The 14,586-nt window shown below is 29.8% G+C and overlaps 1 protein-coding gene across 1 annotated transcript in view; it reads left to right on the top strand.

The window, feature by feature from the left end:
• The first annotated feature begins 19 nt into the window (after positions 1-19).
• Sbp2 (SECIS-binding protein 2) overlaps positions 20-14,586 on the top strand; it is a 37,964-nt gene continuing 23,397 nt past the window's right edge. Inside the window, exons 1-7 of the mRNA XM_016065319.5 lie at positions 20-277; positions 2,510-4,061; positions 4,192-4,249; positions 7,988-8,106; positions 10,913-11,002; positions 11,447-11,551; positions 14,221-14,272. Coding sequence (XP_015920805.3) covers positions 2,547-4,061; positions 4,192-4,249; positions 7,988-8,106; positions 10,913-11,002; positions 11,447-11,551; positions 14,221-14,272 — 1,939 coding nt within the window. The 5' untranslated portion in view covers positions 20-277; positions 2,510-2,546. The remainder of the gene's footprint in view (positions 278-2,509; positions 4,062-4,191; positions 4,250-7,987; positions 8,107-10,912; positions 11,003-11,446; positions 11,552-14,220; positions 14,273-14,586) is intronic.

Genomic DNA, 14,586 nt, shown 5'->3' on the forward strand with positions numbered 1-14,586 from the left:
AACACTAAACTTCTTATGTGTTAGTTACCCAATCAGAAGACAGAAATCACGGATACTAGATTTGAACAAACTTTTCACCTGGCCTCATGTTTGTAATAGTAACATACCACTATTTTCAATTATATTCGCAAACGATTCAAATAGCTCTCAAACTGAAACAAAATAGGCAACCGGAAACGTATTTAGTAAATAAATGTTAGTAAATAATATGGAAAAAGAAAAATCTAGATAAGAGACTATCACGCAAAAAAACTCCGAGTATTAGCAGATATAATGAGTAAGATGCTAGTCTATTTATATTTTATTTATTTTAATATCTGTTCTGGCGATCATTAATTTCCTTGATAATAAAAATAAAGTTGAGACATGAAGGAAAAAAAGATGTCATGTTGCGCACATTAAATGAAATTGTCAGAGGGTGACCCTTAACAATTTATAAAAGCGACGTATCTTTATCTATCAATTAACCGGTTTACGATGTGCCACATTTTCAATTCAGAAAACAGAATGTCACCTGCCTTCTAGTTATCATAACTCAAACTTTCAAATTAAAAACTATATGTAACAAGAGAAAGTGTTAGGTTAGGAAAGATAAATTTAGTATGCTTTCAATGATATTATTTCAGTAAATAACAATGCATATCAAATTTTTACTTTAAAAGATAATACATATTAGGCATAATTTGCCGAACCAAATAATTAATATTTATTATCAGAGATTAATTTTTATTTGTTATAATTTATCTTAGATCAGGGTTGGCAAGATTTTGCCGCAGGTGGAAAAAACCATGGTAAATACCGGTAAAAACCGTCCTGGCAAAAACAGGTTTTTGCCAAGCAAAGTGGCAAAAAGCGGCAAAAACCTATATTTTCCTAGATGAGAGGACAAAAACACATTTTTGATACAAAATTATTCCTAAAATTGAAATATATACTATGAATATAAATAATTATAAAAAAATTAACAAAACTATTATTCCTTAATTAAATGATAATGTATCATTTTAGTAGTTTAAAACATTATTGATTGGAAAATTTGTGATTATTCTCTTTTTTCCAGTGAAATGAACTTATTTTAAATTAATATAACTATAATTTAAAGCATAAAATTTCTATCAACATGTGTAGTTAATTATTGTACAAATAATAATTTTTTATAATAAATAGTATTATACAAATAATAATATTTATTTGTAAAAAAACATTTATTTTAGGATTCTAAAATGAAAAGAGATCAAAAACTTTCAATCTTTTAAAAATTATTACCCTTAGGTATATTAATTATTAATATGTTAAAAATAATTTTTTCATGTAATGTATCAAAATTATTATTCCTTATGATTGATTTAAATTTGTTTCAAGTATTTTGTAATAATATTTAATCAGCAATTTAGATAATTTGGTTTTTGCCGGTTTTTACCAGTTTTTGCCGGTTTTTACCAGGTTTTTGCCACTGTCCTGGCAAAAACCCCTTTTTGCCGGCAAAAACTCCAACCCTGTCTTAGATTAATTTTTGTTATTTATTACAAAGATTAATTTTTATTTGTTAAATAAGTTCTGCCGCTTCAATGGTTAAAGGCACTGAGCTGACATTGTGAAAGCCTAGAGATCGATCATCTTGGCAGAATAAACGTCATATGATCTGTGGCAGAATAACAGTCAAGTCTTGGAAACTTCTGGGCAGTGGCCCCTGCAAGAAACTAAGAAAATCATCACAGAAAGGGATCAACTCGAAAGGCATAACTCGTAACCACCACCAACCAAACATTTACATCTTGTTTTTTTTTAAATTTTGCAAGTTTAAAATATATTTGGCACCTTGGCAATTGTAATTGGTGTGACAGATCATGATACAAAATATCCCCTCAGATTGATAGGTACTATGAGGAAATAATGACGGCCAATGCATAATACTGGCTGACCACATTACCGCAATCATGCTGTTTGTCTTGATATTGTATACTTCCTTATCGTCTGGTTATCCTCCAGTATCCTTATTCTGGCATGCCAGCTGATGCAGTAAAATGGTAATTTTCTATTGTTCTGGATAATTAGGTTGTTTAATGCCATTTTTTAGTTTTAGGGAAAATAACCGACACGATTTTAAACAAGTATCCAAAAAAGTCTATAAGTTTAACTTTTTAAAATCATAAAAAATTATTTTACCTAATCATTGTCAATAGGAGGTTAAATGAAAAACTAATAATTAAAATTGTGAATGTTTTTAAAAAGTGAAATTATTTCTTTAAAAATATATTATTTTTATTCCTATCTCTGAAAATTTGCATAAAATATGCAAAGTTGCCTTTTTTATTGCCATTCATGTAAATTGTAGTTTAAACCACTGACTTTGATTTAAAACTTTTAAATAATGATTTAAAATAAATATTGAAAGTTTTTACTGTGGCATTAATACTTATTTGATACACTACATTTTAATTTTGTTTTATCAAATTTTTACTAATTTTAGAAATGTCTTGTAATAATTAATTACTGTCTTTATTTTTAGGTATGATTTAACTACTAAGAAGGAACTGATTTTACAAATGTCTCAAAAAAAGAACTTAACAAGAGTAAATTTGTACGACAAAGAATTCCCTTCATTATCTGATGATGTTGATGACACTCTTGGAGCTAGTACTTATTCCTCTTCATATTCTTCTAGACTCAAAACTGTGTTACATTCTGAAGTGCCTAAACAAAAAGAGAGTTATACTACTGTAAATAAAAAACGTGACATTACTACTACCAGTGCTTCCAAAATTAAAAATGAAAGGCCAGATTCAGATAAGCTGTGTTCTACAAAACAGAAAAGAAAGCCTTATGAGTCAACTAGTAGAACATTTGACTCAACAAATTCTTTTTCTAAAAATTCTGCCTCTCATGATCTTGATTTTTCCGAGATTAAATCTGATATCAGCTCAGCATGGACAGTTGTTAAAAAGAAGAGAGTTAATCAAGAAAATAACCGACAAAGCAAAAATGAATCTTGTGCAGCATTTAATGAAACTCATAGTGATAATAAAAATCAATTTAGGTCAAACAATAGTGCCAGTCATGTAAATAGCCGACAAAACAAGAATAAATTAAGCGCCCAAAATTTCTCAATCAAAGAAACAATGAATGATAATGAAGATCAATTTAGATCGAAGAACAGTGCCAGTCGTGGAAATGACAGACAAAACAGGAATTTATTTAGTACCAAAAATTCATCACCCAAAAATGCACTGAATGGTAATAATGATTTATTTAGATTGAGGAATGATTTCAGTGATAAACATTCTGTTAGGTCCAAATCTTTTATGGAACATAAACCAAACAATTTAACCCAATATAAAAGTAAGGCAGACTTTCAAAATAATATAAATTCTGAGAATTTTCTACCTCAATCATCTGCCCATAAAATTAGTCGTCAAAGAAATGTTATATCAGAAACTTTAAAAACAGGTAGTTCTGAAAATCGTTACAAGAATAATGAAAGTAAAAAGAATGTGCCAGAATCTTTTCAAAGGGGATCTAGCTTTAAACAGCAAAGTTCTGTGTTGCTGGGAACATGCACAAATGATAAATTGCTTGATAATCAAGGACGCCTGAAAAAATGTGACCCAAAATTTGCACCAAAGAATACTGATCCTGGCCATTTCAAATCTAATTTAAAGTCTTGTCACAATCGTCCTTACATTGCACTTAAAAACAAACAAATGCCTAACTGTAGTAACTCAAACTTGACTAATACACAAAAAACATCTGATAATCCACAATCTGTTACGCAAAATGAATCGATTGGCGTAAGGTTCGATAAAACAACTAAAAAGAAAAGAAAAAGCAAGCTAAAACGTCAGGCAGGTCTACAACGGGATAAAGTTCAATTGATTTCCCACAATGTTTTTGACAAAATTTTAAAACTAAGCTCTGAGTCGAACACACAAACTCAGAAAAATGTGACTTTAAATATCAATAATGCCAGTGAGTATCCGGAATTGGGTGCAAAGGCTGATTGTGGTAAACGATATTTTTATAGTGAAGTTGTACATGCTGATAAAGAAGTAGAAGTGAAAAGTGTAAGTTCTTAATTGATTAAAAATAAGTTATGAAAGTTAATTGCCTAATACCAATTAAGTTTTGAACACTTGGTACCTTCTAATATTAAATTTATTTCTTAAAAGCAATTAAGTATCTTTTATATTTTAGGAAGAAACCAATATAAGTACCAGTGGATCACCTAACAAAAGTTCTTTATTTCCTACTGGTATGTGATAAAAAGCATTTGCTTTTATTTTATTTTACTAAATTAATAATTTAATTTCATATTTTTTTAATAATACATGGTGCGTAGCATTTTTAAAAAGTGCTTATTTTCAGTTTTCGTTTTTAAAAGCCCTTAAAGGAGCTATTTTTAATAGGGTTTTATAAAAAGTGCTTTATTCCCTTTTCAAAAATGAAATTGTCGCTTTTCGCGACATATTATGCAAAAGCGTTGCTTTTCGCAACATTCAACATTTTCACAATTTATTTAACCACAATCCATTTCAGCGTACCGTCGGTCCATAACATATGAATGTGCCAACAATTTTACGCAATGAAATGCTTGTGAGAGTCCGCATGTGCATCTACTGAGCTATGTTTGGTGCGACTCTAACACTCTCATATGCAACTCCTGCTGCATTTAGCAAGATGTTCTCGATTTCATGCTTCATTTTCCACCCTCTGAAATTGAATCGAAAAATCTTTCGATATTTATATGTTGGCTAATATAATCAAGAAAAGAGTTCTTTGTCAGAAGCTACGTAGTTATTTTATCAGGATCATATGAAGTTTTTGAAAATTATTTTGTTAATGTATATAGTGCTTAAAAAGTACTTAAAAGGTGCTTATTTTTTGTTGAAAGATTTAGCACACGCACCCTGTAATAGGAAAAGTTTTTGTATCGATACCTGAATCAAAATAGACACTAAGTTTTGGTCATAACTGGGAAGTGGCATGTGAGAAACTTAAATAAAGCGTGAAACCACCCCAGGCAAGCCTCCTACATATACACACAGTTTTGCCGCTCCATGGAGAAAACAGGGAAAATGCAGGGAATTTTTCTTTATAAAGTGGGAAAATACAGGGAATTTTTATTTCTTATTTTCTTTTTTTACTAAATGTTAATCTCTTGAAGTGCAAATTATGGATTATTTAAAGATAGCTCAGCTATACTATGCTATTTCATTTGCTGTATTATTATTTTTTTATGTATGTTGAACTGTTCTTTGTTTCTCTCAATTTTTCCAGCAGTGAAAACTAATAAATATAGTTATCCTAATATAGCTCACACATATGCACAGTGACTGCTGTGTTTCCTCTTAATATATTGTGTATAATATATACGGGGAAAACACAGGGAATTTTTTTTCCAAATTAGAGTGCCGTCACCGAAGTAAAATATTTAAGTAATGCAATTCTCCATAAACCACATTAACTTTTTGGGTGTAAACCAGAGTTGGCAAGGCTTAGCACAGAATGGATTAATACACGATTTAAACCAGGGTTTAAGCCGTCCTGTCCAAAAACCCTTTGCCCAAAACTGTCTTGAACTGTCCAAAACCCTTTTATTCAAATTATGTCACAATTTAAAAAAAAAAATATTGTGAAAAATAAAAGGTTAATTTTTGAACAAAAAACAGAATGAAGACAAATTTTTGTTTTATTAAAAAACAAATTTATTATTATTTATAATATTGCATTATTTATCCATATACAAGAACATAATTTATCAATATTAAAAGCATATTTATTCATATTTAAAGGGATAAGATATCCACTTTTGTTGTTCAATGAAATGTGGAGCTTCAAAAGTTATAAGTCCTGCAGTGGACTGATCGTTAAGACACGGTTCCCAGCAGATCACCGAAGTCAAGCATCACTGGCTGCGGTCAGTGTGCGGGTGGGTGACCACTTGGATCAGTCTGCGTAGGGACCGAGGGTGTGCGGTATTGGTCCTCGTTAAACTGTGCTACCGTAAAGTGCTCGACTTTGCGCGCAGGTCGTCAGGCTACCGAAGCGGGGGTGCCATCCCCTCTGCAGAGGATCAAAATTGTGATGGCATGTCTTCGGATCATCCTCAGGGATGTTTCCTAGATCGTCGCCAATAGCCCATTGTGCAGCTCAAGTGCGATGTAAATAAACAACAACAACAACAAAAGTTATAAATCTTTTCTTATTACATTATTCTCCTTTAATAAGTTAAAGCAAATTGCATAAAAAGTATCAAATATTTATTAATATATGTAATTATTATGTGTGCAATAATTACACCTATAGAATTTTTACCTTTTACCAAAGTTCAAAGTTTTGGACACTTTAAGACAGCTTCGGGCAGTTTAATCAAAGGAGAGTTTAAGACAGTAAAACCCACGTGTTCTGTCCAAAACAGAGTTGCCTTTTTTGCCGGCAGAAACTGGGTTTTGCCATGCCAGTGGCGGAAACTGGTTATAACCATTAAAAACCGGCATAAACTAACAGAAACTAAAAAAACTTCTATATTAGTTCTAGTAATTGCTTAATGACATTTTGTTTAAGTAAACTGAAAAATGTAACTCTATGTAACTGTAACAAGCTTCTTAATTCATTGTTTGTAAATATATATTATTTTGTTTACATTAAATATAAGGAGTGCAGTGCAGTATATCAAATATTTATATAAAATAATGGAGAAAGTAATGTAATAATAAATATAAATGCTAGATTTTAGTTTATTATATTAAACTCTGAAATTCAGTAATTATTATCATTTAACTCTTAATGTAATTGAATAGAGCTAATTTCAAATAGTTTTTTTTTTTTTCCTTTTCAAGATATAATTTGTATGGCAACAATCCAATTATTATAACAGTAACAGTTTTAATCTTTGCTGTATGTAAGAGGTAATATAATTGGTTAAATTTACTGATTCATAAATGTAAGCAGCAATTTCACTGGTCACTTTGTTTAACATTTAAATGTTTTTTCTACGAATTATCCATTGTATGTTAATCTCAGTGCTTAACTTTTCTGTCATTTTCTGAATTTCTGCCTCAAATGTGGCAGAAAAGGGTTTCTGCCATGCCAGTTTTAACCGGTTTCTACCAGTGGTTTTAACCACCTCGGCAGAAACTTGCCAACTGTGGTCCAAAACCAGTTTAGGATATCCAAACCCTCAACCCTGATGTAAAAAATTAAAATCATATTGAAGAAATTTCTAAAACTAAGCAAGAACCATTAGCTGTTTGTAGGCTACAAGAAAAACTAATTCATTAAGCGGTTACAATCTCCTAAGGTAGCAAAATTCTAATTGTCTTTTTAAAAAAAATTTTCATTAATTCTAATGCTCTTATTCTGGCAGTGGACTGATCGTAAAGACACGGTTCCCAGTAGAACACTGAAGTCAAGCATCACAGATTTTTTTCAGAAGCAAGCATCACAGATTTTTTTCTTTGCCGTGTCGATTTTCGTTCTAAATTACAAAAAATACATGATATTCGTATTTCCTCTGCAATATTTATCAGAAACTAGTTATTTTATCATTATAATGTAAAGTTTTTGAAAATGGTTTTCAATTTTATTGATTTTATTTTTATAAACTGAGAACTTTAAAGGATAGAAGAAGAAAAATTTATTACTGCAGAGATTATGATTACTACAGATTTCTGCACAAATGATGTTTTGTTTTTTTGTTGGAAAGTGATTAAAAATATTTTTGAGTGCTTAAAAGGTGCTTATTTTTTGTTGAAAAATCTGGCTGCATACCCTGGATGAAAATATGTTTATATGCAGTTTTCTGAGATTTTGAAAGTTAAATTCTGCGCTTAACAACTTAACTACTGAAATGTTGGCAGCAAAAGCTATAGAAAAACGCTGGATCTATAAACAGTTGTACATTTTAATGACACCTCTATGTAAACTCCTTTTTTACATTTATCATCTTTATTATTATATTTTGTACTAAAAGTTTTAATTTCCTATTCAGGTGGTGACAAAAATAAGAGTCTAAGTGATGTGGAAGAAGGCACGCCTGAAACCGAAAAAGTAGCCTTGCGCCATAATGATCCTATTACTATATCTCTATTTGACATCATCAATAACAAGGTATCTTTATCTTTTATTTTAGTACACTTAAGGGTTTATCATCATTTGTTAATCTCCACTAATAGTTTTTATATTTCTCAGGATTGCCACTTAACAGGGAAAACCTGGAAAATACAGGGAATTTAAAAATCACCTAAAGTAACAGGGAATTTTGAGTTTTATTATACAAACAAAAAAATTTAAAAAATTTTGTATACAATTTTTTTTTATAAAGGACAAAAAAAATTTATGTGAATTTTGTTTCTTATTTTCGCCTTTAAAAATATGGTGACCACTCAAAACGCAATCTATTTTACATTTTATTTTATAACCATCGTTCAACAGCCGACACAGTTTTTGGGTTTACGACTACTAATGTCCAACTCCGTAGCCTTGTAATTTTGAGCGCAATACAGAATTACAAGAGAACTCCTGAATCAAGTATTGGGTGAAACTTGCCTTTGTGGAGGACTTTTTGATGGAACTAACCCGCATTTGCGTTACAGGGAGAGGAAGAGCAAGAGAACCTCCCACAGTTAGCCTGGCTGCATAGGGACTCTAACCCATGATCGGTCTACCACTGAGGATATTTCGCGTCAGCACTGTGGTCGGTGCAAGCCTGGATTCGTAGCCATTACTGGGATTCGAACCCGGTTCACCTAATTGGAAAGCTAACGCGCTATCCCCTGAGCAATCGTGGACATTTATAGATGATATATCAGTTATGCTAAACTATTTCATTTACTATGGCATTATTTAAGTATATTCAGCTGCTCCTTTTTTTTTTCTCTGAGTTTTTCTAGCAATTAAAACTTGTATAGTTAGCCCAATATAGCAGACACAAGAGCACAGTAACTCTGTTTCCTCTTAATATATTGCGTATAATATGTAGTATAGGAAAAACACAGGGAATTTTTTTTCTTCCAGATTTGAGTGGCAACCTTTTTCTTCTTAAGATAGAAAGCCATTACTGCACAAATTACCTTGCTAATCTGCAGATTAACTGATGTGCTTTAATAAAGTGTGGAAAAAAGAGTTTTCCTCAATTTGCACATTTCTGGTTTCCGTGTCATTCAAAAGTTATCTTCCCTCATTCTGTCAAGATTGGTTTGACTTCATTCTTTAAATGTTAAAAAATAAATGACATGCTAGTTTCCTTAATTGCAATAATATTTAAACTGTTTGATTCTTGGTATGGTTTTTAATGTGATTAATGATTGATTCTATCAACTAACGTGTTGATTGTTTTATTTTAATAATTTGACTTTTTAGAAAACAATTATTTATTTTTTAGGTAAGAATTATTTATTATATTATTCAGATTCTTCGTTAAATCTGAATAATGCTCCGATTGACATAGTTTTATGTATGTTTTTTAATATTAAACCACCAACTTGGTTGGCAGGGTGCGGAACTCTCATTCGTGAGAATGGGAGTTCGAATCCAGCCGGTAAAAGGCTTCTAGTGTAGTAAATGGTTACGGGTACACGTTAAATCTGTTGGGTCCCAAAGTTCTCCATGTCTCCATAACAAATTAAACCTCTGGGGGTATTTGTTCTGAAATCAAAGAACCATTTGCAGCTGTTTTATAGGTGGAAATTAAAAGGAGGATAGAATTTGATTCTTAAGAAAAGGATAGAGTTTATAGTATTTATTTTTTTAGTGAATAATAAACCTTTTAATTAAAAATATTCGAGGGTGTAGTGAGACTGGAACTTTTAGTGAGGCAGAATGTGGTTCTGGAACTTTAATGATTATATCATTACTGATTTTCACAATATAATCTTAATTTTATTTTTAATAAATTACCATAATAAGCTGTTGTAGCTCAGCGTATAAAGCATTTGCCTCCCAATGAGGTGACCCAGGTTTGAATCCCAACGCCAGCTGATCAATATGAATTCTGTTCCCGGCTCACACCAACCACAGTGCAGGCGTAAAATACCCTCAGTGGTAGACGAATCATTGGTTAGAATCCAGCGTCGGGCTAACCTTAGGGAATTTTCGTGGTTTTTATCAACACGTAATGTAAATGGGAGGTTAGCACCATCAAAAAGTCCTATGCAAAGGCTAGTTGGTCCTAATACTTGATCTTGGGGTTCCCTTGTCTTCTGGGTTGGGTTCAAAATTTCAACGGAGTCGTACATTGATAGTCATAAACTCAGATTTGTGTCAGATGTTCAAATGCTGGCGATAGAATAAAATATAATTAACTTCTAATACTCATACTACCACATTGGAACCTAACTTTCCTTACATGCTAAGTTTAAAAGCAATTGTATTAGATTAAAGCAATTAATGAATTCCAAAATTAGCCATCTATATAACCTACATTTCTATTTTTAAAACTACGATCACAATGTTTTTTTCTCTTATAGCTTTTTCTAGAAATAGTGATCAATAGAGAAGAAATCTAAAACTTAGAATGGAAATTTTTCACAGCAGCTCCATGTATAAGTTTTATTAAAAATTCATAAATCTCTTATATATTGTAAATTGGATTTTAGAAAGAAAAAGTAAGAATAAATATGCAAATAAAAATATTTAGAAAGCTGTTTTTTCGTAAATATAGAGAAAAGCTACTGAGTTTACAATAAAATAAAAGTAAAGAAACTTTAGTAAAAAATCTTATATCAGATTGCTTTGATAATTGTTAATCAAAAACTTAGATTCTGTTCTCTCTCAACCTTGTGGTGATTTGGGCTCTGGTAAAAAATATTTCAACACTGCAAATATCATACATCTATTTAAAAGTTGTTACAAGGTTTTACTGCTCTTTCTAAATGTTATTGGTGCCAGTAATGCTGATGAGTTGAATTTATTTCAGACTAAGAAGAAAAATCCTGATAGAAACAATAAATTTCTTTTTGGTGTCCCTACCTCTGCAGCAAAAGGGAAAAAGTCATCTTTCTTATCTGTAAGTTGATTTATTAATGTGTGTGTATATATACACGTATATAAAATTGAAATATAGAGAAACAGGGAAAATAATAAAGATTAATTATAATAGTGCTCCTCACACTATTATGATGATATATATTGAGCTTTGGCTATATTGATACAATATTAGAAAGCACTCCTTTTTGCTGATATAATCGTTGGAGCTGATGAAGAGATTATATCTTTTCAAGATTTGGTTTTTCAGCTTTTGAATATTATTTTTTCAAATAAATAAAAGCTTTTTTAATATCTTAGTTTAATAATTTTTCTCCTTCTCTTTCCATTAATCTTTATTATATTCCATGTTTTCTCTATTTTTTTAACTTATATATATATGTATGTATATATATATACAAACACAGACTCTCTGTTTCTTCTTTATTTTGAATTTTACATCGTAACAAAATTTATTCCTTTTTAGGCTAAAAACCAAACTGTAAATCCTTTAGATTCTTCTAAACCTGCTGTTAAAAGAGGCAAAGAGAGAGAAAAGCCAAAATTAAAGAAGCCTTCTCATTTAAAAAAGGTACAGTTATTTTAAACTGAGTTATTTCTTGATTGTCTGACTGAACCTCTTTTATATGATTACCTCCATTTGCTTAAATAGATTGTAATAAGTAGATTCTAATAAGATGAGATTTGAGTAAAATTCTTATAAGAAATTGTTAACTCACTTATTAGAATCTTACTTGTTCTAAAGTAATTTGATTTTAAAATGTGGTTGATTTTATAAAACGGCATATTTACACTTAGGAGTATTAGTATAGGATATTATAATAAGAGAACGCTCAAACGAGGTTTCGTCAAAGTTTTTGACTAATTAAAAAAACTACTCAATTTCCTAACTATTGTTGTTGCTAAATAGGAAAGTAGATTTGGACAAATAAGGCATAAGAAAGATGGAAAAGTAAGTTAGCAAGTAAATAATAAAAATATGCTTTTTTAAAAGTTTGTTGAAACACATTTTTTAATTTTTGATGCCGTAATAACTTGAAATGAAAAAAAATATTTTCTGCTATGTTAAATACACAAATAACTTAAAATGTCGATTTCTTTCTTTATTCGTTTGAATTTCTTAAGTTTAAAAGTGGGACATTAAATTTAATTTCATAAATTATTACTTTTTCAATATATTTTGTTTTTATGTTAATAAAATGTTTGTGTAAAATCAAATGAATATTTTTTTCTTTGTTAAAGCAAAAATTATTATCAAAAAAAAAATTTAAACTTTACTTTTTGAAACGCACAAGCTTTACTTTTTAAAATGTTCAAACTTTACTTTTTAAAAATACTTTAAGAAAGTTATTGCTACTAAAAAAAATGGTGCCATAGTTTTAAAGGGAATTTCTAACAAAAAAAAACTGTTTCAAGGAAATATTAGGCACTGTGAATTTTTCGCCTAATAAATAAGAAATCAAACTTCCAAACTCTCTAAAACCTAAATTACTACATTGATATTTTATTTTTTATTTACATTTTGACCTTAATTTTGATTAAACATAAACAGCATTTTTTATTCTACGGAAGAGTTTTTTAATATTTGCTTGAATAGTAATTCGATGAATTTGAAATTAAAGTATCAGAATCAATTTAAAGCTTTTATAAACTTTCAATAATATCCCAATGTCATGGATAAATTAGAATATATTTGGAAGCTATCCTTTGCTTGCAAATCTTACCATTTAGAATATACTTTCAATGACACCCCAAGTGTCATGGATAAATTAGAATACATTTGGAATCCTTCGCATTCAAATGTCAAATCTTACTATTTAAGCTGTTGCTAGCTGATTAATTTTAAATCAAATAAATGTAAAAATATACCAACCCTCAATCTCTATTCATAGTGGAATAATAATAAAATATAAGCAGGAACAAGGTTTAAAATTGTTCATTAATATTCTATCGCCACTTTTTTTAGTTTGACAAAATAAGTTATAGAATGGATGTCTTTTAGTTTTATGCTTTACCTCACTCAATGCATTAGGCATCCACACTATTATTCTTCAGTTTATTTTCATTTGCATTCCTTTTCAACCCTGCTGTAGCTGTTTACAAACTTTCAATAGTTTTTTTTTTTTTTACATAAGAAGTTTTTGTTTGGGATTTTTTTACACTGTTTTTTTTTTTTCTTTGATCCTTAGATTTTTATGAGAAGTGTAATCTACACCTGTAACTTTGTTTCTTTTGTTTGTGAATTTGACTTCATCTCCTACATATCTTTCAAAACTTATAAGAAAGAAGATTTTAAGTATTCCTGCAAAAAAAGAATAGTTTTTTTTTCCCTCTGTTTATAGCCCTGCAAAAGCTTTTTTTCATGTTTTGATATTGTAGTAGTTCTGTTCTTGTAGATTTGATTTTAAAAAGTAACAACAATCTAGTGATTTTATTAGTGACAGTTACTCTATTGCATCCAGTCAGAGCAGAACTCTTTTTGTCATTTAAAGAAATGTATTGCACCATAATAATGTAGTATAGGTATATGTTTTAAAGTAGTTCATTACGAGAGATAAATATGAGAATACAATAAATATGGGTCAAGATAAAATATGAAATAATGATTTAAAAGTGTATGAAGTTATGGACAACTGATGAATTTATAGTAAGTATGAAAAATTTTAATTGAAAGAATTATGTAATTGCTACAAAAATATTTCAATGCAAAAAAAAAAAGATGAATAAGCACATTTTTATTCGGAAATTTTGATTTAAACACACTGTGGTTATGCTTTTAGTTCCGTTTTGTTGATATCATCGGTATCACTTAGCACTTTTTCTATCTTCTGCAACCATTTCTTAAACTGAGAATGTAAGTTTCACCATTTTCCTCAACTGATGCATAAACATAAAATGTGAAGCATTTTCCCCGAGCTGTAACAAATCCTTATTTTCTTCTTCAGATTAGCATCAGTAATCACTGTTTTATTTCTCAAAATTAAATAACTTTCATTTTCAAGTGTCGGTAAAATTTCTGAATTGTGATTACAAAACTCTGCTGCCTTTCAAAAATGATCTAAAGGCATATTCTTAATATTATGCAGTAAAAAGCTTCACAAAAAATCAAAGAAATTATAATAATTCTGATGTGTGTATACATGGCTTGTTATAGTGCAACAATATTTGTAAAAAAAAATTGACTTTTAATTATAAATTCTTGTTTTCAACCACTTGGTTTAATGTGTGTTTACTTTCCAGATCATTTTACTTGATAGAATGAAGAGAAAAGAACAAATCAGATCTAATAAAGGTAAATCTTTACTAAAAAAAATCTTAGTATGTTCATATAATTTGATATTTATATTAGAATCATGTTTTTTAATTATAAGTGTTTTAGGAAATAGGGTACAATTAGAAATGAAATACACAAATTATAAAGTTAACATTAAGAGTTCCAAACTTTGGAGCGCTGTCCTGCCCAAACTATTGTGACCATATTTCCCAGATTGCAGCTACCCCCTATATTTCGGGGGTCAGAAATCCGAATCAATCGGGGGGAAAGGTATGTTTATTCAGAGAAGGAGCATTTTTGTGTCTGATTTCGTAACTTAAGATATTGTCCTT

Source organism: Parasteatoda tepidariorum, chromosome 7 (genome assembly GCF_982258835.1).
Source record: "Parasteatoda tepidariorum strain Cologne lab strain chromosome 7, Ptep-v5.0, whole genome shotgun sequence".
Classification (NCBI taxonomy): Eukaryota; Metazoa; Arthropoda; class Arachnida; order Araneae; family Theridiidae; genus Parasteatoda; species Parasteatoda tepidariorum.